The sequence below is a fragment of the Marmota monax genome, unplaced genomic scaffold (genome assembly GCF_021218885.2).
Source record: "Marmota monax isolate L192 unplaced genomic scaffold, Marmota_monax_Labrador192_F-V1.1 WCK01_AAM20220418_F8-fsc00151, whole genome shotgun sequence".
NCBI classification, from domain to species: domain Eukaryota; kingdom Metazoa; phylum Chordata; class Mammalia; order Rodentia; family Sciuridae; genus Marmota; species Marmota monax.
Window position 1 is genome coordinate 2454133 of NW_026694226.1, and position 27535 is coordinate 2481667.

Genomic DNA, 27535 nt, shown 5'->3' on the forward strand with positions numbered 1-27535 from the left:
AAGAACCAAAGTAAAGGTTACTCCTTGTCCAGAGAACTACTCTGTGCTTTAGTTCTTTATTTATATTATAAAATATCTCTTGTTTTTCCACTAGGATTATTGGGGAGACCTGTGGGTTCAGTGGATCCAGCTATGGGATGCCTGCCAAGAGATGTGTGTAGGATAAAAGAGGAGGCAGCGCTGTTGTAATAGGGGCCATGGAATAAAAACTTCAGTTATGTCTAGGCCCAGCTTCTGTAATAGGAGTCTGGGGCCTTCCATTTTCTTTTTGGTATTGTCTATTTTCTTCATTCTGGAAATTCTTTATGGCATTTGTATTAATTTTGTACTTATCTTCTCTCTTTTTCCTTAGACTACATGAAAATCCATTGTCCATATTTTTTAAAAGACAAAATTGGCAAAATAAGAAAATAGGATACAGACTAAATTTATGTAGATGAATGCACACTGATGACACCCTTTCTCCTTTCCCTTCCATACTAACTGGGTAACTAAGAGACGTAAGTGATCATTAATGGTTTAGTTAATAAAAATTTGAAGCATAATTGCTAGATGGCTACATCACAGAGCTTTAGTGAAGACAGAAAAAGACCAGGATGCATAAAGCAGCCCTTAAACTTTTGACATGCATAGGAATCATTTGGGGAAACTTATTAAAATGCAAATTCTGATTCACTATGTTTGTCTGAATTCACTATGTTTATCTGTGCCCAAAATTCTGCATTTCTAATCAGGTTCTGGGTGATCTAGATGCTGCTGGCTTGTGGACCTCATTTTGTATAGCAAGGATGTTAAGTACTTGGCTTGATGCCCGACACAAAACAAGTATTACTAATTGACATCAGATAACTTATGAGAACCAAAATATTTTGCCAATCATATCTTAAAACTTTAGGTATTTTTATTGCATAACTGCTACCAAATATTTTGCCCATCATATCTTCAAACTTAAGGTATTTTTATTGTATAGCATTTTTGAAAAATTTATATCTCAGAATTATTGAGTGAATTGGTTTAAATCAGATTGCTACCCTCCCAGCTTTATTAGAAATCCACAAGATAGGGTTTGGAATTGTTTCTTCTTTGTTTGCTTTTTTTTTTTTTTTTGCCAGCTTTATTGAAGTATAATTTATTATACAACAAAATTTATCTGTTTCAGGTACGGTTTTGCTGAATTTTGACAGGGTCAGTTGTATAACAACTACCACAATCATGATATAGAATGTTCCACCACTCCAAAAAGTTTCCTCATGCCTATTACATGGACCAGACCTTTTTTCCCCTGGTGCTAGGAGAACCTAGGGCCTACCAAATGCTAAGGGAGCACTCTACCAATGAGATATTCCAGATTGGACATTTTAATAGGGCCAAGTAAGGTGGTTTAGGACTCAGTAGAAGAATAAGCTAATAAGTTCCATTTGCTTCAGTTTTGTCTAGAAAGAGATTACAATGCTATATCCCTCTGTACCTCCCACCTTAGGACGTGTTTTGATAGATGGATAGATCTTGAAATCCCTGCAGACTTGGGTGTGTTTCTTTGTACCTTGCTAATTTAGGGTGACCTACATGTTCCATTTTACCCAGGACTTTGATACCCAAATTCATACCTCCAGGTGGGTGGGACCTATCATGTGTCCTAGGCAGACTAGCATAGTTGGTTGCTATGGTTGTGGTATTCATACCATTGTTTTAAAACCCAAGGTTGCCATTTCATTTTATAGTCACTTCTCTCCTAAGATCACATAGTAAACACTCAAATAAATGAATGGGTAGACACACAGATACATCCCAAGTGACTGTAGATTCCTGGCCAAGAGAACATGAGATCTGGGTTCTAGTACTTTGTCAGATTTGCAGTGGTGTGGCTCTGGAAAAATATTTTTCTCACTCTAGGTTTGTTTCCTCCACTAAAAAATGGGGTCTGTAGTCACTTCTGCCTCCGATCCTGTGGTAATGCTCCACTTTAACAGCGATAATGTTTTTAACTCACTTCCACTCAGCTTTCTCTTTCTTTTTTCCTTGCTTTCCCCCCACTTCAAATAGATACAGTGGATCAATAAATTATGTAAGGGCAGGTTGATAATGGAACTGCTGATGGCCCAGGCTTCTGCAGAGTGTTTCTGTGAGAGCAATAGAATTTGGACCTTGAACCAAGCAGCCATGGCTGGGAGTTGGAGAATCAAGTCTCTATCTTTAGTTAAGTGTGTGTAATTACCTAATTTGCTCTTTGTGCATGCCTGGGAGAGAGGATGGCAAGCAGAAGAGGCCTACTGTTTAGGAATTTTCTGGTAGATGAGAGGGTGCTTGGGAAACTGGATTTGATAGGCTTTTTATCTATCAGAGGGAGCTACTTTCTGCTAGGCTAATGCGCAGGCAACACCATCTCAGAGTCTTATTCAGTTCTTAGATCTGAAGAAGGATTAAAATTACAAACATCATGGGCTGGGGCTCCAGCTCAGTGGCAGAGCACTTGCCTAGCATGTATGAGGAACTGGGTTTGATCCTTAGCACCACATGAAAATAAACAAAGGCATTCTGTCCATTTACAAGTAAAAAAAAAAAATCACAAACATCAGAATGTGAACTATACCTTGGGATAGATTTAGGATGGTGCATTCTGTTCCTGGTTCTGACATGTGTAGCTGTGGACTAATATTTCTGAGCTCGGTGTTTGCCTTTTGAATGGAGAGTCTGCATTGCCTATATCACAGGGTGGGGCTACTCAGAAGAGATAGTTGGGAGTTCAGTGAAACTGTGATGTCCATACAAATGTGAGGTATTACTACTGTGAATTTTAATATTTGAATCTTTGTGACGAGTTCTGATTCACAGGCAGAGGGAACTAGAGAAAGATTTGGGAATTTTGTCTGCCTAACTCCCCAAATAATATCATGAATAACCTATGACTCCCAATAAGATAGGAAAGGGAGGCTGGGAGGGAAGTACTTTCTTTGCTAGGAAGATATTCCAGCCTGCCTTCCTCCTTGGCACAATTCCTGACTTCTCCTTGGAAAACCTTTCCCTTGGCTATGAATTTCATTTTTCCTACTTTCACTTCCAAATTTTGGAGACAGTGGATGGAGCAAGAACTCTCAGTGAAATCCAGCCAGGTGAGACTGAGCATGGCAGACCTGCAAGGGTTAAGTGAGCCACACCCTAAGCAGGAAAAGCCTCGGACTTTGTGCTGAGCAGCCATCTCTCCCAGCCCCTCCTGGCTTGACTGGCATAGGGAACCTGGACTGAAGGAAGCAGCACAAAGGAAGGTCAGAAGAGTGGACATTAGAAAAAGATCAACCTCTTTCCTGGCTTCCCGACACCATGGACAGCTCCTGTTAATTGAGATACCTCTCCACCCTTGGCACCTGGGACTCCTGCCTGTTTCTTGTCAAATTGGGATTTCATTCACCATTCTCCAAGGGACGCTGAATTACACCAGTGTGGTAAGTCCTGCCTTGACTCGTCACTGCTCCTCTTTCACACCTTGGGGTGCTCCACTTGAGGCCTTCTTCCTTTTCCCTTTTCTATCTCCAACTAATTACATTCCCACTCCTCTCAAATTCAAACCCAAAGAAAATGCCTCTTTCTAACCCACCTTCTGCTTCTCACCCTTCCATGTTACTCCAAAGATTCAGCGTTTTTTGTTTTTGTTTTGTTGTTGTTGTTGCAGTACTGGGGATTGAACCCAGGGCTTTGTGTGTGGTAGGCAAGTTCTCTACCACTGATCTACACCGTAGCCCAGCCCTTTTTTTTTTTTTAATCTGGAAAATCTGAGATAACCATAGTATCTATTTCATCAGGATACTCTAAGCACCAAATCAATTAGTATTTGCATAGTGTTTAGAGCCCAGCCTGGCCCATGGTAAATGCTGCATGATTTCTGGAGACTGCTTTTATCAGTATTCTTATTGCCTCCTTAGGTGTGTCTAGGAAGTTACTGGAGCTTAGGGGAAGCAGGTTGAGGAAAGAAGAAAGCCCCGTCCCTTCTTGCCCCACCTTTCATTTCTCTCCCTCTCCTCCCCTCCCCCATTCAGGTTCTAAGATACAGGAGAGTGGGAGAATGTGTCTCTCTTATTCCTATTTGGGAGTGGCATTGACCATTGTACAAACACTGCTGTCCTGTACAAGGCCACCCCGCCTACTCAGTTCCACAGGAAAGACTGAAGAGGGCTGGGCTTCCTCCTGAGAGAATACCTGTCATGCCATGTGTCTACTGCATGGGGGCCCAGCCCCCACTCTCCCTGTAGCTTACCTCCTTGCCCACCTACCAGCTACTAAAAAGCTGGGTGTGTCCTTCTGGACAAAGTCCATGCCAGAAGTTTACAGGAATGGGTGTAAAAGCTGGAGATGGAAAAATAGAGGACATCCAGAGGCCTGACAGCTATTTATTAATTGGGGAAGCAAACTCCACTCTCATTTTTTTATGGGGAATTCCAGTTTGTTTGATTTTGGTACTGGGGATTGACCCAGGAGCTTTTATTTTTTATTTTGAGATAGTGTCTTGCTAAGTTGCTGAGGCTGGCCTTGAATTTGAGATCCTCCTACTGTAGCCTCCTGAATTGCTGGTATTAGAGGCCTGTGCTACTGTACCTGCAGGAATTCCAATATTTTTCAGAGTACTCCTGCCTCTGTTCTCTAATTCATTGCCTCCTTGACTCGCCATTTAAAGTTGAAGCTCAGTGAGGCATAGTGGCACATGCCTGTAATCCCAGCAACTCAGGATGGTTGAGGCAGGAGCATTGCAAGTTTGAAGCCAGCCTGGGAAATTCATGGAGACCCTATGTCAAAGTAAAATTTAAAAAAGGGGTTGGGGATGAGGTTCAGTGATAAACTGCTTGCCCAACATGTGTGAGGCCCTAGATTCAATCCCTAGTACCACAAAAAATATAATAAGAAATAAAAATGAAGGTGGTTGTAACAATGGCAGGGGAGGAGAGACCTCTGGAAGAGCTCCTGAATTAGTTATATGGGGTTGGCTGACTGGAATAGGGGCTTGGAGAAGTAGGGGATTGAGCAGAGTCTGGGTGCTGGCCAGGGCCTCAGAGCAGGAGGGAGGGAGCTTTCTCACCTGGCTGTGGCTTAACCCTCTCCTCCTCAGCCCTCTCTCCTTCCAGCACAACTCTGCTCCCTCATTGCTGGCAGTTCTTCCCCAGGTGGTCAGAGGCGGGTTGTTCTGTCCTTTCCACCTCAGGAGCAGAGGGTTCCCCCTACATCCCACAGAGAATGTTGGCCTTTTTGGTTGGTCCAAAAGCCCTTTTAGGTAGGTATTCTCCTGGACAGGGGGAAAGGAAAGCTCCCAGGTCCTTCTGCCCTCTTCCCTTCATGTGGCCTCTTAAGCTAAGCAGACATCAACAAATTGCCCTTTTATTCCTAGGATCCACAGCCCCTCCGGACATGCCTATCCTAGAAGGTACCATTGGCGTGGAGGACCTTGTCCTCCTGGAACCCCTGGAGGAGGAGTCTCTGCTCAAGAACCTTCAGCTTCGTTATGAAAACAAGGAGATTTATGTTAGTTTACTGTGGGTGCCCCTGGCTGTGGGTGTGTTGGAGAGTTCATGCTCATTCCCTTCGCCTTCTTCCTGGTTCCAGACCTACATTGGGAACGTGGTGATCTCAGTGAACCCCTACCAACAGCTGCCCATCTATGGCCCGGAGTTCATTGCCAAATACCAGGACTATACCTTCTATGAGTTAAAGCCCCATATGTGAGTAGAGGGACCCAGGCTGACAAGTTCCCAGCTTTGTAACAATCCCCTAAAGAGGATTCACCAGCTGCCCCCTTCTCCCTTGGCCCTCTGGAGGCCCCTTCCTAGGCCTATTGTTTCTTATCTGATCTGACCCATTTGGGGAGGGTGAATAAGCATAGTGCTAGGGACCAGTGAAATTGGTGTCTTGGGTTGGCCTCCCATTAGTCATAGCCCACTTCCTCCCTACCAGCTATGCTTTGGCAAATGTGGCATACCAATCACTGAGGGACCGGGACCTAGACCAGTGTATCCTCATCACAGGCGAGAGTGGAGCTGGGAAGACTGGTGAGGCACCTGGCCAGGAAGCCTTGGAGTCACCTCTGGAACCTCCTCCCTACCTCTTTCCAAGCCAAACCCAGCCCTGTTCCTTCCAACCCAGATTTTGTTCCCACTCTTTCTGATTCCAAGGGGGTGTGAGGTGCTAGGGTGAGGGAAGTTAAGGAGGAAGGTGGGAGGATGGGTTAGTCTTGGGTGGACCCCTGAGTAAGAGTTTCTTCTGGACAGAGGCTAGCAAGCTGGTGATGTCTTATGTGGCTGCCGTCTGTGGGAAAGGGGAGCAGGTGAACTCTGTGAAGGAACAGCTACTTCAGTCAAACCCAGTGCTGGAGGGTGAGCATTCTGGTCTCTGCCCTCTTCATTCCCCCCATTTCCCCAGTCCCCAGCCCCAGAATCCCTCAGACCTAGACCCACTTCCCCAGTGCTCCAAGACCACTTTTCTCCTGTTTAGCCTGAAAACTGAGATTGGCATGAGGATTTCTCCTTCCCTTCTCTGGAGTTTTCTCTCCCCTCAGCCACCTCACTTGCCCTCTCTTATCCCTGCAGCATTTGGCAATGCCAAGACCATTCGCAACAACAACTCCTCTCGATTTGTGAGTGAATGTGGCCAGCCTGGGAGGAGCAGGTGGGGAATTAAGACAGGGTGGTGAGAGGGGGAGAAGCAAAGTCATTCTCTGGTCTCTTTCTGAAGGGAAAATACATGGATATTGAGTTTGACTTCAAAGGATATCCTCTTGGCGGCGTCATCACAAACTGTACGTGTCTTCCCCATGTTGTTCACCAACTCTCCTGCCCCTGCCCTGCAGCATCCCTTTCTGTTCATCTACTTCTGTAGGAAGGAAGAACATTAGACTTCTGGAAACTTCCCAACCACTAGGAGCACCAGGGCTGAGGGCAGAATGAGATGGATGCCGAGGTATTTCCCAGGCCCTCAGGAGGTTTTTTCCTAATTTTCTGCCAGATCTGCTTGAGAAATCCCGAGTGGTGAAGCAGCTCAAAGGGGAAAGGAACTTCCACATTTTCTATCAGCTGCTGGCTGGAGCAGATGCACAACTGTTGAGTAGGTGCCTTCCCCGGACACATGGCAAAGCCAGATCCCCAGGCCCCTGTGAACCCAGTGGTGCCCATCCCTTGAGGCCCCAGACCTCTCCTTGTCTGAATTCCCCAGCTTGAACCTTTCCACTCATTGTTGGGAACAAATCCCATGACCCCACTGTTCTCTTCCTTTGCTGAGGATTGATTGCCAGGGATATGCTTCTTGCCTTTTCACTACTCTCATCCCTCTGTCCTGCCTGATTCCTCTTTCCCCAAGCTGGCCTTAAATATGGAACAATCACCCCCATCTACCTTCCTTCCTACCTCCAACTTCACGGGCTTTATTTATAGTTGGAAAGAAGCTAAAATGTTGTAAGTGTTCAAGAACTTTCAAGGAACTCTAGTTGAAGCTGTCCTGGGCCTACATCAGCCTCACCTAGGACTCTGTCACTGATTTTCTCTTCTTAGATAGTTTAAAGTGGTTTTATACATTCATTCATTCATTCATTCATTCTTCAGATAACTCTTGAACACCTACTATGATCAGGCATTATGTTAGCCTCTAGGGATACAAAGTTTAGTAAGACATGGGCCCTGTCCTTAAAGAACTTAGTCTTCTAGTTATAGCACGCATGTAAACAGATACATTGCAGTACACTGTGACTGGTGTCAATAGACCTGTATGAATGGCTTTAGGGGATTAAGGTGTAGAGTCCCTTGCTTTGTCCTGGGGGAGAGCCTGGATGCTGGACTGGATGGAGGTGGCTCTGGATGGGCATCACTGTGGGCTCTGGTGGGACTTTGACCCTGCTAGAATTTACCTCCTAATTTCCTCTCTTGCTAGGAGAACCATGAGTTTCTGATCCCCAGACATCTGTCCCTTTGGTTTCTTGTTATTCTCTGCTGGTCCTATGCCTGACTACATTTCCCCTCCTGGAGATCTCTATGGTTCAAGAGTCTTCACAGGTCTTATCCTCCTGCTTGGCTTAATAGTCTCAGCCATGTTCGGTTTGTCTGAATCATAGGCACTGGAGTCTTGTTCTAGCTTGTTTCCTCACCTCTTAGTTTAAGCTGAGTCTAGATGGAGTCTCCCTGGTGTCATTATCCCTAGGTTTTTTGACTCATTCTTCCTCCAGATGCCCTTCCTTAGCAGGCTCTTGTTTCAAAATTTGTGTGCTAGAGGGAGCTGCCATTAAACTCTAGTTTAAGGCATACTCCCTGATTCTCAGCTTATTTGCAAAAGAGATAATTGACACCTCTCAAGCTTCCTGATTAGAATATCTTAGGTATGCAGCTTTGAACATTTAGGTATACACATTTTAACATTTCCTTGATTCATTTGTTAAAAGAAAAAAGTTCCTACCTGTCAGCTAGGCATATAGAATATGGAGATGAAAAACACAGTCCAAATACACAGGTTGCTCATTTGTGGGAGAGAGAGAAAGAAACCAAAATGCAGCCCATGTGATGTGGGCTAGGATAGAGATTCACTGCAGGGGAACATAAGAGAGCCATTTAACTCAACTCCTCAGCCTCAGAATAAATCTTCTAGAAGAGGTGTCATAGTCAGGGAACACACTATCTGCCACTTTGTTGGTGCTTGGTGAACATATAATGAATGAGCAACCTCGGCCAAGGGTGAGTGAGGTTTTGAGCTCCAGGGTTAGGGTAGAAGATAGGTATTTGTCTTCTTTCCTTACCTTCGTCTTCCCAAAGGCACTGAGACCTGAACAGGATGGAGGGTTTGCTTGATTGTTTTCATTGTTTAAAACCCCAAGTGTGGGGAGAAGTGGCAAATGAAGCTTTTCTTTCATAAAAGTTGGGAAAACAATAAGTATGAATACCCAAGCCTTAAATACTACCTAGGTCTATCAATATAGGAATTAATGATCCCCAAACAAAGGAGAAAAGGGAAGAGCCTAAGACCAACCTTAGGAATAAAGGAATGAATCCAATGAGGGCAAGGACAGTGAGATGACAAGATGTCAAGGCTACAGGGCTACGGAGAGCCTAGTACTAACCCTCTTCCTCTATGCTGGCCCTCCCAGAGGCCCTGAAGCTCGAGCGGGATACAAGTGCCTATACCTATCTGAACAAGGAAGTATCCACAGTGGGTGGCATGGATGATGCCTCCAACTTCCAAGATGTACAGGTGGGTGACCAATGTGGGGCAGGCTCAGACTCTTAGTCTGTCCCTTGAACCCAGGTTCTGGCTTTGAAAAAGATGGGATTGGACTGGTACCACTAGTTCAGCTTGAATTCTGCTTTCTCCCCAAGAGTGCAATGACAGTGATTGGGTTCTCAGAGGAGGAAATTCGACAAGTGCTAGAGGTGACAGCCCTGGTCCTGAAGCTGGGAAACGTGGAACTGACTGATGAATTCCAGGCCAGTGGAATCCCAGCAAGTGGCATTCGTGATGGGAAAGGTTTGTGCCTACCTGCTAGAGCCCCCATCCTGAATCTCCTACTTTGAGTCCTGTTTAACCATCTCCAGTATAATTGACTTCACCTGATGAATCTCACGCAGCCCACCCCTGAGTTCTGCTCCCAGAGACTCAATGAGAACTCCCAATGAGGTGGTAAAGTTTAATAGAACTGGGTCCAAGATTTCTCAGTCTCAGTTGCTTCTTTGCAAAATAGGGGTAATCACAACTATTTCAGGAGATATTCATATTAAAGTAGAGGTTGCACACAGAGTGCCTAGATCCCAACACCCACGGTGCCTCCCCCACCCCCATTCCTCCAGGGCCATGTTCTGAATTAGCTATAGTGACTTCCCCAGCAAGACCCAGGGCACCAGTCTCACAGACAGCTTCACTTATTATCCTCTCCCCAGAGGGAAGCCCCTTCTTTGGCCAGGTTCTATTTCCTCATCACTCCAGGTGTTCAGGAGATTGGGGAGATGGTGGGTTTGAATTCTGAGGAACTAGAGAGAGCTTTGTGCTCAAGGACCATGGAAACAGCCAAGGAAAAGGTGGTCACCGTACTGAATGTCATCCAGGTAAGGGCTTTCCTGAAAGGGGCTGCTTTTGAGTCTGTTTTTGTGGCTGCCACACTAACCAAGTTGCCCATGCTCCCTGCAGGCTCAGTATGCTCGTGATGCTCTGGCTAAGAACATCTATAACCGCCTCTTCAACTGGATAGTGAATCGAATCAATGAGAGCATCAAGGTGAGTGATGGGCCTCTTCCCTCAATGCCCTCTGCCTGCTGTGGCTTCTTACATTGGCTCCCATCTCCATTCCTTGGTTTCTGAGATGGATGGAAAGAGGATGGGGGAAGGGTACAGCTCCTTTCCATGTGTTGTGGCAACATCACTGGTGTTTGAGTTTGACAGTCTGATTCATCTACTTCCCAGCTATGTGTTCTTTCAATTTCACAAAGATCCTAAGCTATACCCCCAGCCCAAATAAAGCAGTTTTTAAGCAATTATCTATATGAAAGTACTATCTACTTAGAAGCTACTACTGAAAGGCAGCAGGTAAGATGAGACTTGAATTTAGGCTGGGGTAATTGCTTTTCCCTTTTGAAATTTGATTTTTTTGGTCTGAAAAATGGGAATAATCATACTTTATAAGGTTATGATAAGCTCATTAAATGAAATGGATTTTTTTTGGTAAATGCTCTATAAACACAAGGGATAGTTATTATCCTGAAAGGATTTTAATGTCTTTCTACCTCATATCATGGGAACATCATCCTGGAATCTATTTCTATCTTCCTTTTCCTCCTTCCTCCTCCTCTGCTTATCCTGCAGCTTATGGAGGGAGAAGGAGAATAAGATACCACAGTTCCTTTTCAGCTTGGTCAAACTCATTCTAGTCCTCTTTGCCCCCACTCTGACCCTGTCTGCTCCAGAAGGGCCTGTCCTTAGATTTATCTTTTCTCCTCTTCAGGTAGGCATTGGAGAGAAGAAGAAGGTAATGGGGGTCCTGGATATCTACGGTTTTGAGATATTAGAGGTGAGAGAGTCTCATCCAACCTCAGCAGCCTGCTTCCTGGTTACGGAGGGCAGGCTGATGGGGGGATGTGAGAGGATGGAGGTAGGGCTGCAAGGGAGGAAAGGTCTTGGGTGAGCTGATCTCTCTCTTTAACCCTCAGGATAATAGCTTTGAGCAATTTGTGATCAACTACTGCAATGAGAAGCTGCAGCAGGTATTCATAGAATTGACCCTGAAGGAGGAGCAAGAGGAATATAAGAGAGAGGTAAGCTAAGTCTTCTCCCTCCCCTTAATCTTTTTTTTTTTCCTCCCAGTACTGGGGATCAAACCCAGGACCTCATGACTGCTAGACAAGCACTCTACCACTGAGCTACATCCCCAGTGCCCCCTTACTCTTTTAATTATTTCCAGACATATGCCAGATCTTCCTTTCCTCTTGACCACAACTTCCTCTAAATTATCTCCAGATGGGAACACAAAGGATGAAAAGTTTCTCTTGCACAGCTGAGCATTCAGCATTCCTAAGTAGTCCTAATGCTCTGCTCCCATCCTCTGTGTTCCCAGCCTCCACTCCAGGCCAGGCCAAGCAGGGGACAGATTGATGTAAGGATGTGTCTGTGGAGAGTCCTGACATGAATGAAGTGACAGCTGTGCATGGCCTATGGCAGTCTGTGATCCAGATTTAGAAGGGACATTTCTTTTGGGCTTGGCATCCTCCCACATTCCTTTCTGTGCCTTTCTCCAACATCTCAGAATCCTTTGTTTCCTCTGGGCGCTTGCTGATGTTGCCATCCCCTCATAGCACTCTGGTTCCAGACTTCCTCACTGGAAGTGCCCCATGGCTCCAAATTTCCACACCCCTTCCCTGATTCAGTGCAAACTCCTGTTTTCTATGGCGAGGCATTAGAAAAGTTCTCTGATTGAGCTAATCCATCCCAAAGTGTGAATGGCTGTCTCACTCTTCAAAACCCTCCCAGGGATATTCCTTGTTAATTCTCAAGAATCTGTTGTGGCAGAATTTCAGGCAATGTGGTCACAATGTGCGAAAGAGTTTTTGAAGTTGTTTTGTGTATTTTTATTTTAACAATTTAAATTACCAAATAGATAATAATTCCCGTGCTTCAATTTTCAAAAAGCTTAAAAAGGTGTGTACACAAAGTCTCCCTGCCATCCTTGTCCCTGGCCTCCTAGTTTCCATCCCCAGCCAGAGGCAACCAAGATGGGCCTCCCTTCAGAGGTTTCTTGCATAGATACAAGCAAATATGTAAATGTTTTTTTCTACAAAAATTATATAAATGGCAGTAAATACAGTGTTATGCATCTTGCTATCATCACTTAGCAAGAGATTTTTCCACATAAAGATCTTTTTTATATCTACACAGGATTATAAGGTTATCATAATTCATTTAACCAGTTAGGGAAGATATTTTTAGGATGAAGTTGGAGAGAAACTTGATTTAATTTCCTTCTGCTTTCTCCAAAGACCTGGAAAAAAAGAAAGGGTTGTGCTCCCTAGCCACATTTGGGAGTGACCTCAGCCTGGGAGAGATTAGGAGCTATCCTGACTGTGGGCCTGAAGCTCAACAATTCCCTAAAGCAGAGAACAATTGTCTTTGAGTCTTTTGCTGTTGTGCCATTTTTGCTTTTTAAAGTTTTATATTTTCCCAAAGTATGGTCTAGATCAGTGGTTCTTAAACTGTGGTCCTAGACCAACAACGTTAGCATCACCTAGGAACATGTTGGGAATGTAAATTCCTGGGCACCATCTCAGACCTGCTGAATCTGAAACTTGGTTGGGGAGGACCCAGAAATCTGTGTTTAGCAAGTCCTTCAGGTGATTAGGATGAACTCTCAAGTCTGAAAATTACTGATGTAGATCTTAGAAAGTGTTATCAGTTGAGTTTTATTTTTGATGCTAAACTCTTGCTCAAGTGTTCCAGTCTTAGAGTTTATTGTCAGAGAAGAGTAGCCATTACTCTTTCACAGACACATGGATCCCTCCCCACTCCCATACTGGAGTAATCTCTGTCCTGTTCTCCACCCAAAATATTATACTTTCCTCCCATCCTGCACTACCTGCATTGTCTCACCTATTCTTTCAGGTGGCTCAGGTTCCTGCCATTTGTGTGTCCACTCACCCCTCAAATTCTCCACCAACTTGGAGGCTGGAATAGAACCATACTAAGGACTCTTGGAATTATAGGCTTTTCTGATGGTCCTTTGTAGGATAGGTAAAAGGAAGGTCTTTGGAGACTTGATTTGAATCTGCTCCTACAATTTCTCTCTCCCCTTACCAGGGTATACCATGGACAAAGGTGGAATACTTTGATAATGGCATCATCTGTAACCTCATTGAACATGTGAGTTATCTTTTTCTTACCTCTAGGACCTCCCTTTCCAGAACATCCTTCCCCTGTCTTTCTCTCCACTGTCCCCTTGGTGAGAATGGTAAAGGAGAGCAAAGGCTATGAAGGGCTAGAGCAGGCAATGATGAGAATGTGGACATCTTGAAGGATCAGGTCTAGGTTGCACTGATCTTGTTCCCTTGGCCCAGAATCAACGAGGCATCCTGGCCATGCTGGATGAGGAGTGCCTGCGGCCTGGGGTGGTCAGTGACTCTACTTTCCTAGCGAAGCTGAACCAGCTCTTCTCCAACCACAGTCACTACGAGAGCAAAGTCACCCAGAATGCCCAGCGCCTGTATGACCACAACATGGGTCTCAGCTGCTTTCGCATCTGCCACTATGCGGGCAAGGTGATATAGCAGGAATGTTGGGTAAAGACTAGGGCCTGGGCACAGGCTGAAGGCAGCTGGGGGCGGGGTTTGGGGTGAGATAAGAGCTGACAATACTTTACAACAAGACTGTGAGGACCCAGTGCTGGAACAGTGTGTGGAATTTTTAAACCGATAACTGCTTCTCTATAGGTAATGTACAATGTGACCAGCTTCATTGACAAGAATAATGACCTACTCTTCCGAGACTTGTCCCAGGCCATGTGGAAGGCCCAGCACCCTCTCCTTCGGTCCTTGTTCCCTGAGGGCAATCCCAAACAGGCATCCCTCAAACGCCCCCCAACTGCTGGGTCCCAGTTCAAGAATTCTGTGGCAATACTCATGAAGAACCTGTATTCCAAGAACCCCAATTACATCAGGTGACAAGTTGGGCACACAGGGGAACATGCTTCATAGGTGATGACATGTGCAGGCTCCATGCAGTGCAGAACATGTCTGTGGGGGATGTCTCTGGAACAGGGTGTCAGAGATCCTTTCTTCATGGAAGACAGAGCCAGATGAGAAGCTGAATGGCTTGTAGGTGGAGAGGATAGTATCAGAGTAGTGAGTGAAACTGGGAAGATGAGTGGTTCACTTTCACTGAAATTTTCAGCTAAGGAGACTGTGTGTGGAATAGATGTGTGGAGACCAGGACAGTCCCCACCAGCAGTTGTATCTGCTCCTGAATCCTGTACCTTACTCCATTTCCTACCAGGTGCATAAAGCCCAATGAGCATCAGCAGCAAGGTCGGTTCTCCTCAGAGCTGGTGGCAGTGCAGGCACGGTACCTGGGTCTGCTGGAGAATGTGCGGGTGCGAAGGGCAGGCTATGCCTACCGGCAGGGCTACAAGTCTTTCCTGGAAAGGTACCGACTGCTGAGCCGGAGCACCTGGCCTCACTGGAATGGAGGAGACAGGTAAGACACTGTGGGGAGACTAGGGAGCAGTGAAGGGCAGCACAGGGAACATCTCTGGGGAAGGCATCTGGAGGCGCCAGCCATATCTCCTGAAGCTGGTGGATGGATACTGGAGGAAACGAAAGATCTCTTCCTAGAGGCTGAAAGGATTAGAGGCAACATGGAAGAGGACTCTCTTCTGAGATGTCCCTCTACAGCTTTCCCTCATTTGCTTCTGTAGGGAGGGAGTTGAGAAGTTGCTGGGGGAATTGAGCATGTCCTCAGAGGAGCTGGCCTTTGGGAAGACAAAGATTTTCATCAGAAGCCCCAAGACTGTGAGTTAGAAAGTGCTGTTGCATTTGGTGGGGGTGGAAGGTGGAGGATTCAAAATCCCACTTAAGAAAGGCTGGAGGGAAGGTGGTACCCATAACCTGGAATGGACTGTGGCTCAGGAAGTCTGCAGGAGACCTATCCTTGGGAACTGAATCCTCATGAGTGTTACCCTGCCCTGAGTTTTGGGAGCTGGGTGTGCAGCCTGGCCTTCGCTGAAGGCCTCTGCCTGAAGCAGAGCTCCTTGAGGGCTGGGAAGCCTATGGTCCTGTGGGGTCCAGGAGGACAGCACTGTTCCCTAGGCCAGCCCCTCTGCCCCACCCTTTTCTTCCCCCACAGCTTTTCTATCTGGAAGAGCAGAGGCGCCTGAGGCTCCAGCAGCTGGCCACCCTCATACAGAAGACTTACCGGGGTTGGCGCTGCCGAACCCACTACCAGCTGATGCGGAAGAGTCAGATCCTCATATCAGCTTGGTTTCGGGGCAACAAGGTACAGTTTCTCCCCAAATCCCAACCCCTTCATTAGCGTGGGAGAGGTGATTCAGGATGTGGCTTTTGCTCACAGTGCTAATGTTTTCTACAGCAAAAGAAACACTATGGGAGGATGAAGGCATCGGCTTTGTTGATCCAGGCTTTTGTGAGAGGGTGGAAGGTAAGGGGGAGGTAGAAGGGATCCTCTCTGCACGTGGCTCCCCCTCCCCTGGATTAAGCCAGCTTCTGGGGAGAAGGAAACCCAAGGGCGGGTCTGTGGCACCCAGGCATTCCTCCCACGCTGGCCTGTGTGAGGGGGTGTCCAGGAGATCTGTACGTGTGTCAGAGCAGCAGAGCTCTGCCTTCTGCGGTAGGCGTCCCCCTCACCACCACCCATCTGACTTCACACCCATCCACCCCTACGGTTTCAGCTCTTTATCTTGCTCTCTTCCTTCATGGTTGAAAAAATAACCTCTTCCAGAATCTGTCTTCACTTTGGCTTCTTCCTTGTGTATCCCCACCAGGCTCGCAAGAATTACCGAAAATACTTCCGGTCAGGAGCTGCCCTCACCTTGTCAAATTTCATCTATAAGAGCATAGTAAGTGCTGCGTGTTAGGGTGGAAGTGGAGGGTGGAAGAGGTTGGGGCAGATTTGGAAGAGGAAGAGGTGACTCAAAGCTTTCCCCAAGAGCTTCCTCAGCTTGTGTGTACCTGAGTCCTAGAAGAAGACTGGATGGAGCAGCAACCTGGGGAGTGGCCCCAGCCTGCCTCAGGCCCAGAGCAGAATCAGACAGCATTTTGACTTGAGTGGATACTGCTGGAAGCCTGTAGCAGAAAGGGTCCCAGCATGTCTACCATCTGGTCCATGAGATAATGGGTTGGAAAAATGACTGGGATATCAGGACAGAGTGAGGACACACAGAGGGTTAACTGGCCCAACCTTCCAAGATCTACTTTGGGGTGAGGGTAAAGCAATTCTCATTTTCCTTCTATGCCCTCTGAATCCATATCAGGCAAGTCAGAAAATGAATCTTAGGAAGGATCTCTCTCAATTCTGGAGGACTTGGGTCAGGATGGCAGGAAAAAGCCAGGCCCGGGGTCACATTCAAACTGTGGGCAGTTTCCAGGGAGGAAAATGGGACAGAGAAGTGTGATTTCTGGAGTCACCTGTCAGATAGCAGTGGTGCTTCTGAAAGGTGTCTGAAAAGAAGCCAGGGAGAAAGCAGCACTTTAGTGAAGCCCTGGGAAAGGCCAGAGAGGGGAAGGAGGAGAGGAGATTGGCCAGAGGACTGCAGTAATTATAACTGACTTCCATCAGTGATATTTTGGACAGTTGTTAGGACCCTTACTACTCATTGGAGCCTCTCTTTGTTGTCAGAGAGGCTGGGACCCTCTGCTGAGGAGGGGAGTTGGCGTTCTGAGGCTCAGGGCCTCCTGGTTGTCCCCCCAGTCGTGATTCCTCCCACCTCCTGGGGAAATTCTTTCCTCCCTGGCCTTTTCCTCACCTGGCCTCCTCTCCTGCTGGCTCCAGTGTGTCTGCACCTCCAGAGTACGTGCTTTCTTGCTCCATACCTGAGACCTGTAATCTGATTTTGCTCCTATCTCCTGACTGGCCCTTGCACTTTCTTTCACCTGTATTTTATCAGGCAGCTGCTGAGTGTCAACCCAGGAGCTTCTGGGTTCAGATTTCAATAAATCACACCCCACCATAGAAGCATGTAGGGACTCTAGGCATTATCCCTCCAGTGTTTCCCACTATTCCATAGTTTGCCAAGGCCTTGATGATAACTAAGGCTAGTCTATGTGCCCATTATATTTTAAACACTTACTATGTGCTAAGCTCTTTACATGCTTAACTTCTTTTTTTTTTTTTTTTCCCTTTTTGGAGTTGGGGATTGAATCCATGGCCTCATGATAGGCAAGCTAGTTCTCTACCACTGAGCTATATCCCCAGCCCATATGCTTAACTTTTAAGGTTTTTCAGTAGTCCTATGAAGTAGTCTCTTTTCTTTCCTCCATTTTATAGGTTAAAAACAAAAACAAAACAAAAAACCCCTAAGACTCAGGGGTCTCATAGCTGGTGAATGATAGAGCTGGGATATAAACTATTTGACTCCAGGGCTTTTAACCACTGCCTAAGACTGTCTGACAATAACATAGGCCTGGGAAACTCATGGCCCTTGGCAGAAGAGGCAGGAGGACTGCATAGGGAAGGGCAGAACTCTCTAAATATAGACAAAACAAGCAATAAGAATAAAGTTCTCAGATGTTCCACACTGATTGGAACAAAGGAGATTATGAGAGATGCTTAGAAATGTTTCTTGAATTAAATCAAACCAGACCAAGGACTGGGTACTCCAGAGTAACTAGAGGCCTCACCAGGTTCAGGTCCTGTGGCCCAAGCCAGCTTCTGAGAGGAGACTTGGGCAGTTCTTGCAGAGTGACAGCAATACACCACGTGCTCTGCCTTTGTCTATTGTAATTTTTATAATTTTTAAACCTCATGTCTTAGTAAAACATTTTCATAAAATTCCAATCATTTTGCAGTACCCAAGATCAAGTTATTTTCCCTATCTTCAATAAGTCTATGCCATAAACAAACAGGGTGCTAGGTGTTCTCTGGGCAGTAAAAACTGAAGAGTCCTTGTTCTAAATTATAGAGGCTAAACAGTAAGATATCATGCATCAAATTTGATTGCATCTTAGAACAGGAAAAATAAAAATGGAGCTAAAAAGGACATGTTTAGAAGCTTATAAAGGACATATGGAGACATTTGAGCCTAGATGGCTGTTAGATGAGTGTTTCTAATGAATGTGGATTTTCTTAGGTGTGATGGAATTATGGTTATGCAAGAGTATCCCTGCTCTTTGGAGATGCATGATGAAGTTCTAGGGGGGAAATGTCATGATATCTGTAACCTACGAAGGATAGTGGGGTAGCAAGGATTTGTGTCTATGTGAGTATGTATGTGTGTGCTAGTATACATAAGAAAGAGCATATAGTGAAGGCAGAATGTTAACATTATTAGTTGGGGAATTAGGTAAGGGGGTACACAGTATAGATGTGTTCATAATAGATTTTTTTCCTAGCTTTTCTGCAAACATAAAAACTCAAAATAAAAAATAAGCCATATTAGGTATTAAAAAAAAAAAAAACACCTAAGTCAGATCATGTTACTCTTCTGCTTTAAGCCCTCTAATGGTAAAAGGCTGCCACACCCTCACCAAAACCTATGAGGTCCTTCAGGATCTGCCCCTAACCAAGGTTCTTCTTACCTCTTGCTCAATCTACTCCAGCCACACTGTCTTTCTTTGTGTTTCTGGAATGTGTCATATCTGCTGCAGGGCCTGCTTCTTTGCATCCTATCAGATAGCATTATCTGATATTGCATTTTGTATTCTTTTGCTTGTGGTCTGTCTCCTTCCCCACCCCCCTGTAGAATGTAAACCCAATGACAATCAAGACTTTATGCACTCTGTTCACTGCTGTGTCCTCATACCTAGAAGAGTGACAGGCAGAGAGACAATAAATGTTGAATGGTGAAAAAAAAAATTGGTACTATGAGATCTTTACTCCCAAAGACTCCCTATCTAGAAGGGGAAGATGTTTTCTATACAAATAACTGTAATGTAAACACAGAGGTCTAGACAAAGTATGAGGAGGCTTCAGAGTAAGGAGAGGCACTCTATTGCCTGGAGAATCAGGGAGGGCTTGAGCTGTATCTCAAAGGATGCAGCAGAATCTGGGTGGGCAGACCTAAGCTAAGGGAGGCTAGGCATGGAAGGAAAGTGTGTGGGCTGAGTAGAGGTGTGGTAAGGAGTCCTATCTGGTTGGTGTGGAAGGGAAGTGCAGAGGATCCTAAATGGGGTTCTAAATGGGGGAGTTTGAATGGCAGACTGAGGTGTTAGACCTGACTGATCAGAGGAGAGAGCAGATTTGCTACCCATTGAGTAGCCAACACAGACAGTGGCCACCAACTGTAGGCCACTGAGCTGAGAGGATAGGAAACATGGGAGTAATATGTTAAGACCAGCCTTTGTATTGGTTCCTCCCACTTCACTGCCCTGGGTAACTGGTCCCTGGTTGAAGCTAGTCTTTGTCTTCCTCCACTCTCCATTCATGCTCTCACCTCCTAGTCTCTATCTACACTTCATGTTAATAGATCTCCTTGTCTCTTTGACTCTGTTCTTGCTTCTCATAGGGGCAGCCTTCTTCCTGGTGAGTGGCAGGATCTGGGTGTGAGTCTGCCTGCCACGAAATGTTACTTATCATCATTCCACTCCCAATCCTCTGCTCCCAACCCAGGCACAGAAATTCTTGCTGGGCCTGAAGAACAATTTGCCATCTACCAAGGTCTTGGACAACACATGGCCAGCGGCCCCCTACAAGTGCTTCAACAGGGCTAATGAGGAGCTGCATCAGCTCTTCCACCAATGGAAGGTAAGGATAAGCTACCTTTGTGCTTTTCTTTTCTCCATCTTCTGCCTCCCTCTTCTACTCGCCCCACCCCCATTTTTGTTTATTGTAGTAAAATATGGATTACATAACATTTACCATTTTAGCTATTTTCATGTGTACAGTTCAGTGGTGTCCAGTACCTTCATGTTGTTGTACAATCATCACCATCCTGTATTTTTCTTCACCCCAAACTAAAATTCTGTACCCATTAAGCATTAACTCTTCATTACCTCCCCCCACATAACTTATAATCTACTTCCTGTTTCTATGAATTTGACTATCACAGATACCTCCTATTACTTGGAATCATATAGTATTTGTCTTTTTGTGTCTGGCTGATTTTACTCAGTGTGATGACATTTGTTCTTTTATTCAGGAAATACTTGTTGAGCCCCCGTCTGAGCTAAGCCTTGCCCTGTGTGCTGAGCCTATGCCTCATGATGCTCATACATGACAGTTTCCATTTCCCTCTCCAGCTTCTTCCCTTCTCTTCAGCAATCCTCAGGCCTGGACCTCTCCTGAAGTGCACACACTTCTGAAGCATCCAGTGCCTGTCCTTTTCCCTTTGTTCCTCTTCTCCTCTAATATGTGCTAGTCCATGTCTTACCTTTCTCCCCAGCTCTACCTGCCCTCACCTCCATGATCTTAGCTGCTGTTCCCCCTTCCTTACAGTGCAAGAAGTTCCGCGATCAGCTGTCCCCCAAGCAGGTGCAGATGCTGAGGGAGAAGCTCTGTGCCAGCCAACTGTTCAAGGGCAAGAAGGCCTCCTACCCCCAGAGGTGAGGGCTCAGAACCTGCACAGCTAGTTCCATCCAGAGGTGGTTCTCAAACTTGAGCCTGCATCAGCGTCACCTGGCAGGATTGTAGACACCCAGATGTTGTGCCCTTCCTGAGAGTTTCTGACTTACCAGGTCTGCCAGTGGTGCTGATATTGTTGGTCCTGGATAACATCTATGAACCACTGAGACAAAGGATATGATGAAGGGTGGGGGAACGGCCCATAGAACTAGGAGAGATACTCTGAGGGTGGGGAGGTGCAAGGTCTTATCCCCACTGTGTACCTTCCATGTGTCCTTAGTGTCCCCATTCCATTCCGTGGTGACTACATTGGGCTGCAAAGTAACCCCAAGCTACAGAAGCTGAAGGGCAGGGAGGAAGACCCGATTCTGATGGCAGAGACTGTGAAGAAGGTCAACCGTGGCAATGGCAAGGTGAAGGCCTGCATGCTGAACTCTTCCCCACAGCCCCGTCCAGATCTGGGGCCAGTGGGTGGCAGAGAACAGGGCTGTGTGTGCTCTGCTGAGTAGAACGGACTGGAGGCTGATCCTGCCCATCCTCACTCTCTCCTGTTCCATCCCTAGACTTCTGCCCGGATTCTCCTCCTAACCAGGGGGCATGTGATTCTCACAGACACCAAGAAGTCCCAGGCCAAAACTGTCATTGGGCTGGACAGTGTGGCTGGGGTGTCAGTCACGAGCCTCCAGGATGGACTCTTTGGTTTGCATCTGAATGAGGTATCTGAGCTGATGGGGCCAAAGAGGGTGGGCATCTGGGGCTGATGGGGGCCAGACCTCTCACTCTGGGTCTTTCATATCCCTTAATCTACTTCTGAGGAGAAAAAAATGAATCACTTTCCTGCTGTTTTTTCCTCTTATAAGATGTCAACAGTGGGATCCAAGGGTGACTTCCTGTTGGTCAGTGACCATGTGATAGAACTGCTGACAAAAATGTACCAGGCTGTGCTGGATGCCACGCAGAGGCAGCTTTCTGTCACTGTGACTGAGAGGTAAGGCCATGGAGCTGGTGGTGAGGGACAGCTTAAGACAGATGATTGGGCTGATGGTCATTGTGACCGGGGAAATTTGTGCAGTAAAAGTGAAGGATGCTATGTCAGGGCAGGTCTTGGCAGTGTTTCTTAGTCCCTCACCCAAGTTCTCTGGGACCTTGAGTCATCTGACAGAGGGTGGGGGATGTACCATGTGCTTGCTTCAGGGCCAGGAGTGGAAACCATCATGGATATGTAGGAGTAGGGCTAAGGAGATGGGGGCACTAGCTTTAGTTTTTCTGTCTGTTCCCCCTCCAGGTTCTCATTGAGGTTCAAGGAGAGCAGTGTGGCTGTCAAGGTCATCCAGGGCCCTGGGCGAGGTGAAAAGAGCAAGCTTATTTGCAAGAAGAAGGGGAGTGATAGCCTGGAGGTGACTGTGTAGTGAGGACAGGTTCCCGCAGAGACACAGCTTCTTTCTCTGGGAACAGCACTAACTCCCTCGGCCTGCCTCTTTGGGGCATCTTGTGTCTAGCCCCTCTGATCATGAGGTGGGCCTTGGAGACAGAAGAACTCTTGAAGAGGACTTTCCCAACCCTTCCAGAGCTCTCCTCTAAATGCTGCTCCCTCCTGCCCTGAGCCTCTTTGCCCACTAATAAAATGTGGTTCAGAAAGGTTTAGTCATTGTGGGTGAGTCCCTGTTCTCAATCTCCCTACACAGTTGCATTTAGATCCCTGTCCCCCATGCCCTTTCCCCTCCCTCTGGCTCCTCAGAGCCAGCTAGTACGGATAATAAGGGAAAAGAAGGGAAATTGTCTCTGAGCTCCTTGACCGGCTGAGCTCTGGGGGGAGGGGTTTGGAGAGAGGGGTGGGGGTGGGGCCTTCGGGGACAGTGCTTAGGTCTCAGGTGGCCGATGGGCTGATTCATTAAATGTGTCCCTGGAAGGGAAGAAGTGAGGATCCCTTCTTGGCAGAGACGGGATTGCTTTGAAGACTTAGCCTGACAAGAGGCCCAGGGCTGGAAGGCTCATGTAAGTTGAGGTGAGCTGGGTAATTCAGGGTCCCCTGCACCCAGGAGCTCCCATCACCCCTCCACCCCCAGGCTCAGCACTGGACTCATCACACCTGCCTGCCTTGTACCCACTACCTTTCCGCACATCTAGAATGCCAAGCTGCCGCCAACAGTTATCTTGCTAATCACTGTTCCACAGCTGGGGCCTGCGGCTGGTGGCACTTGACAAGAGGAGGTTCCCCTACCCCTATGATTTAACTCCTTTCCTCTTTATTTCTACTGTGTCATTGTCATTATCTTTTTCTTAGTCCCCAACTGTCTCATACCATCTCATTGTCCCTGTTCATGTGGGCTCTAATATCAATATATAATTATATTTTATAGAATGCTTTATATATTTTCCCACTCCCCTTAACATCTGTTTCCTCATAGATTCTGTCTTGTCCGACCTCTTACTTTCTGTTCTTTACCTTTGGGAAACATGCTGCCCATATACTCACAGTGAAATTTAGGTTTACCTTCTATAAGAGCTTAAAAAGCGCTGCCTTTATTACTGTCTCTGGAAGTCTCTTCCTCCTTCCATAACCTCCACCTTCCCTCTCTCTTCCTTGTCTCCTCCACTAAGCTCTGAGCTTGGTGTGCCTTGAGGCTGGGGTCTGCCTCACCTGGCTCCCATCAGCAGGCAGCTCACGGCTCCAGGTAATCATGCTGTCGGGGAGACCTGATTAACTTCTCTTCCTGCCTGCAGATTAATCTTGCTTTCTGAGCTGGAGCCCCATGCTTCTGCACATCCTGCTCTGAGCTGAGATAGGACCCAGGGTGTCAGTTCTTCCCAGGTGGGTGAGGGGCTGGGCCCAGATTGTGGGTGCTATGTCTAGATGAGGGGCAGCTCCAGCTCTGGCCAGCCTTCCTCTATCTGATGACTCCCCCATCCTTGACTTCTCAGAATCAGGCTGAAAAGATCCTGTCTGGCTGAGCAGGGGGTGGGAGGTGTGGGAGGGGTGATGACCTGATCCTGATCGCCCCCACTCTCTGCCTCATCTCCTGCTCCCAGGGCCCAAATTGTCGTCACTTTCCCAGTGAAGTGTCTGGTCATTTTCAGAAGCAATTTCAGGAGAAAATGCAGCTGCTGCTTCCTATCCTGCTTTTCTTTTCCCAGGGCTGAGGGAACTGTCAGCTCTCTGACCAGGGAAGGAGGGGGTGGGTGTAGGGGGAGGAATAGATCTCTGGCCTACCTGTGTCAGTCATGTGGGTAGATGATGGTTCAAGGATGGATGGGGCTCCTCTTCTCCTTTATTCTTCCTTATCTCCATTTTTCTCTTTCCTGGTGTTGCTTTTCTTTGCTTCTGAAGCCCGGGAATCTGAAAACTACAGGTCTCAGTTTTCCCCACCTGTGTTACAGGGTTTAGAATTGGCTTTCTCATCATGAAGAAGCAAGGGTTCTGCATCAGCCTTCTCTCCCAACCCTCCCCACTATCTGCTCAGCATCCTCAAAATCTAGACTGTTCCATCTTCTGAGAGGCACAGCCATCCTGGGTTCCCCTGACCACCATGAGGAGCCATTCTAACATATCACAGCTTAAACCAGCTCTGGCACAGTCCTGATTTTCTTTCTCTGGCTCTGCTGATTTTCTTCACAGGCTCTAAGAGGCCCTAAGGGGATCTTCCTGATCAACCTGCTCTGTGGGTTGTCTCCAGCTGTCTCCTGGCTGCAGGCATGGAAGGTCACAGATGCTGCTGATTTTCTATTCTTCCCTGGTATCTCCAACCAGTGTCTCATATGGCCCTAGCCCTACCCTCACACCCAGCACCTCTCCAGGATGTAGAGGAAGTCCACAAGTGGAGCATGAGGTGGTGGACAGGTGCAGGTCTTCATGTGTGCACAAGGTCTACCACCACCTCTAATCCCTAGAGAAAGACTGACAAACCTGTCTCAGCACATCTGTACACACCTTTTCCTTGCCTTGCCCTCAATAATGAGGGGGATCTGTTGGGGGGTGAGGTGGGATCTGCTGCTAGGGAGCCTGGACTCCAAGTACCATCTACTCTAGGCTGGTGACAGCATCTGAGATGTGGCTCACATAACGAGTAGATATTCAATGAAAAAATACCTAAATGCTCTATAGCTGCAAAAGGCAATTTACATGTCATTTGCATATGATTCATGGGCAAAACGAAGCTGCCTGCTACAGCTCTCCAATGCCTCCCTCCATCACCTTTCTAACTTAGGTTAACATCAGCTCTTTCAAGTCTTAGCTAATCCCAGAGATCAAGGGTGATCAGCTTTCCCTGCCATCCCTTTGCTCCCCACAGCCTTGGCTCTCGCTGTCCTCTGTGAGATGCCGCATCATCAAAGGACATTATTCATGGTGGACCTTTGCTGAAGCCCTGCTTCCCTGGTGCCAGGGCTTGGGGGCAGGGACACATGGGTTAGTTGGGGAGGGGTCGATATAGAGATGGGGCCCAGGAGGCTATTGGTCCAACACCTCCTTCTGCACACCCAGCTCCCTCCACCTGCCTAGGTTGGGCTTCTATCTCCAGACTGATGGGAGAGAAGGCGGAGAGATGACAGGTCAATTAGGAAGAGCACCTGGGCTTCTCAAAAGAATAAACCAGTCATGCCATTTGTATGTAAACTGCCACCCACTTCTGTTCTTCATCCCACTAAATGCTTCCAGCCCTGGGTTCTGGCCCATGTTCTTTGCCCACACACCCCTGCAATTAGCTGGGTAATGAGAAGCTTTCAATCAGGCCCCATTAGCCTCTCAGATAATAAAGAGGACTTGGTACCCAGCTGCTGCCCTCAGTCAGGGTGAACATGAGGCCATATGCAGCCAGGGTAACTTTTGTCAATGTAGCCCAAATCCTAGAGTGGGTAGAGTGGTGAGTAAGGATTTCAGGATCCCATCAACACTTGAGAGACTCCATGAAGGATCCATGATTTGGGCTGAGTCGACTCTGGCTTTCCTTTTCATTGTATTGAGCACCTATTGTATGCCAAATACTATAGGATATAATAGCAAACAAAACAGACAAAAGTGGGCTGGGGTTGTGGCTCAGAGGTAGAACACTTGCCTAGCACGTGCAAGGTGTTGGGTTCAATCCTCAGTACTACATAAAAATAAATAAATAATAAATAAATAAATAAATAAATGTATTGTGTTCAACTACAACTAAAAAGAATATTAAAAAAAACAGACAAAACTTCTTGACCTTGTGATGCTTATATTCTAGTGAAAGTAGTGTGTGGTAAAGAGACAATAATAAGTAATTAGCATAGTGGATGTAATGAATGTGCATGAAGAAATAAAAACAGGAGGGAGATGTAGGGAGTATTGGGGTGGTAATTATTTAAATAGGATGATTAGGGAAGACCTTGTTAAAAGAAGTCTTTGAGGTAAATGTGAGAGAGATACTGTTCTCATCCCAAGATGTAGAAAAGTAAATGGTCCCATATTTCAAAGTCTCAGAGAGGTGGGCCATCTGCCCCTTTGGGAGTGCCAACTGTTCTCTCACAGGTCAATGTTCATGACAATGCAATAAAAAGAGTGGAAGAGATGAAGTGAGAAGAACCTGAATTCGTGGTTGTTCTGTACCAACTGGTAGCTGTGTGTATGGGAGTGAATGACCGAACCTCTTGAGCCTCAGTTTCTTCATCTGAAAAAATAGACATCTTTCTTACCTACTTCCATGATGGAGTTGCTGAAAACCAAATGATTGCTCCATGCCAGAGTACTTTGTGAATGCTGAAACCCTGTGCCAGGGAGAATACTAAGGTTGATGCCTTGCTTGGAAGCTGGCTTTCACTACAGATCTCCCCCATCTCTTGGGAAACAACTTCTTGCTCTGAGTCTGGACTCTGTTCCTGACCTGACTCTGCCTCTCCTCTGGGACTCTCTCCCTTGGGTGGCAATAGGCAGATAAATCCTTTCATGGATGTGGGGTGTGAACAGAGGGTTGAAAGGTCAGAGGAGAAGATGCTCAAGCGGCAGGGAGGCAGATTAGGGCAGGGAAAAATGTAACTTTGAAGGAAAAGGGAAGCAATGAGATCAATGCTGGAGTACAGTGGAGCGGGAGAGGGATGGGGGACCGTTCAGTGGAGTGTTCATACCTCCTCCCTGGGGGATAGAAGGTAGAACTGTAAAAGATGTAGCTAAGTCTGACTATTTCAGGGTCAGGAAGGAGAGGGGAGGGAGGCAGACAGGGCTCTCTGCACTCAGCAACAGGAGAGCAGCATTGATACTTACTTGGGGTGAGGACTAATGTGATGGGGCATTCCCCCCTCGGAGGAGGACAGAGAGAATGCAGATGGGAAGGATGCCAGACTCACCCCCAATCCTCAGGTAGGGGGCCTACACCTGGTGATCCTGATGTGACAGGGACAGAGAGGCACTTGCTGTGCTGTTCCAGCCTGGCTGTCAAGCTTGAAGGCTTAAAGGGCAAGGAGCTAGGGGGTGAACATGGAGGAAAGGGGTCCAGGGTCCACACCTATTGAGCTAGACCTGATATGGTGATTTTATGACAAATCATACACAACAACATTCCTTAGAATGCCCACCTTCTGTGCCATTGGAAAGTGGGCTGCTGGACAGCTCCAGCTTACTGCCAGATCTGGTGTGTGTGTGTGTGTGTGTGTGTGTGTGTGTGTGTGTGTCTGGGTATGTGGCTGCAGTCTGCGTCCTCCCACCCCCACTATCTTCCCCCCTCCCCTCCAGCCACCCTGGGATTGGTGACTCTCAGCCCCTCCCCTTGGCTCCCCCAGACCCTCCCAGAGCCTTAATCGGGGAGCTGGGACTGAGTTCCTGCAACCTTCCAGATCCTGCCACCATTTCTCTCTTTGC

At 46.8% G+C, this 27535-nt stretch overlaps 1 protein-coding gene across 1 annotated transcript; it reads left to right on the forward strand.

Moving 5' to 3' along the window:
- Positions 1–3126: 3126 nt before the first annotated feature.
- Positions 3127–22362, forward strand: Myo1a (myosin IA). The gene is made up of 28 exons (XM_046466663.2): positions 3127–3440; positions 5372–5505; positions 5587–5702; positions 5935–6029; positions 6249–6353; positions 6567–6613; positions 6712–6775; positions 6982–7080; positions 9104–9207; positions 9333–9480; positions 9937–10055; positions 10138–10224; positions 10949–11014; positions 11154–11258; positions 13291–13353; positions 13548–13748; positions 13920–14146; positions 14482–14682; positions 14903–14996; positions 15331–15480; positions 15574–15642; positions 15986–16060; positions 19768–19902; positions 20593–20699; positions 20999–21131; positions 21282–21434; positions 21579–21706; positions 22004–22362. Exons 2-28 carry the CDS (start codon positions 5392–5394, stop codon positions 22125–22127), a joined length of 3129 nt encoding a protein of 1042 aa, XP_046322619.1. The 5' UTR covers positions 3127–3440; positions 5372–5391; the 3' UTR covers positions 22128–22362.
- Positions 22363–27535: the final 5173 nt, after the last annotated feature.

What these genes read in the sequence shown, in the direction of transcription:
- Myo1a (XM_046466663.2), top strand. Translation starts at nt 5,392, where the DNA reads ATGCCTATCCTAGAAGGTACCATTGGCGTGGAGGACCTTGTCCTCCTG. An exon ending in AGCTCTTCCACCAATGGAAG is followed by an intron (nt 19,903 to 20,592) that starts GTAAGGATAAGC and finishes CCTTCCTTACAG; the next exon opens with TGCAAGAAGTTCCGCGATCA. An exon ending in TCTGTCACTGTGACTGAGAG is followed by an intron (nt 21,707 to 22,003) that starts GTAAGGCCATGG and finishes TTCCCCCTCCAG; the next exon opens with GTTCTCATTGAGGTTCAAGG.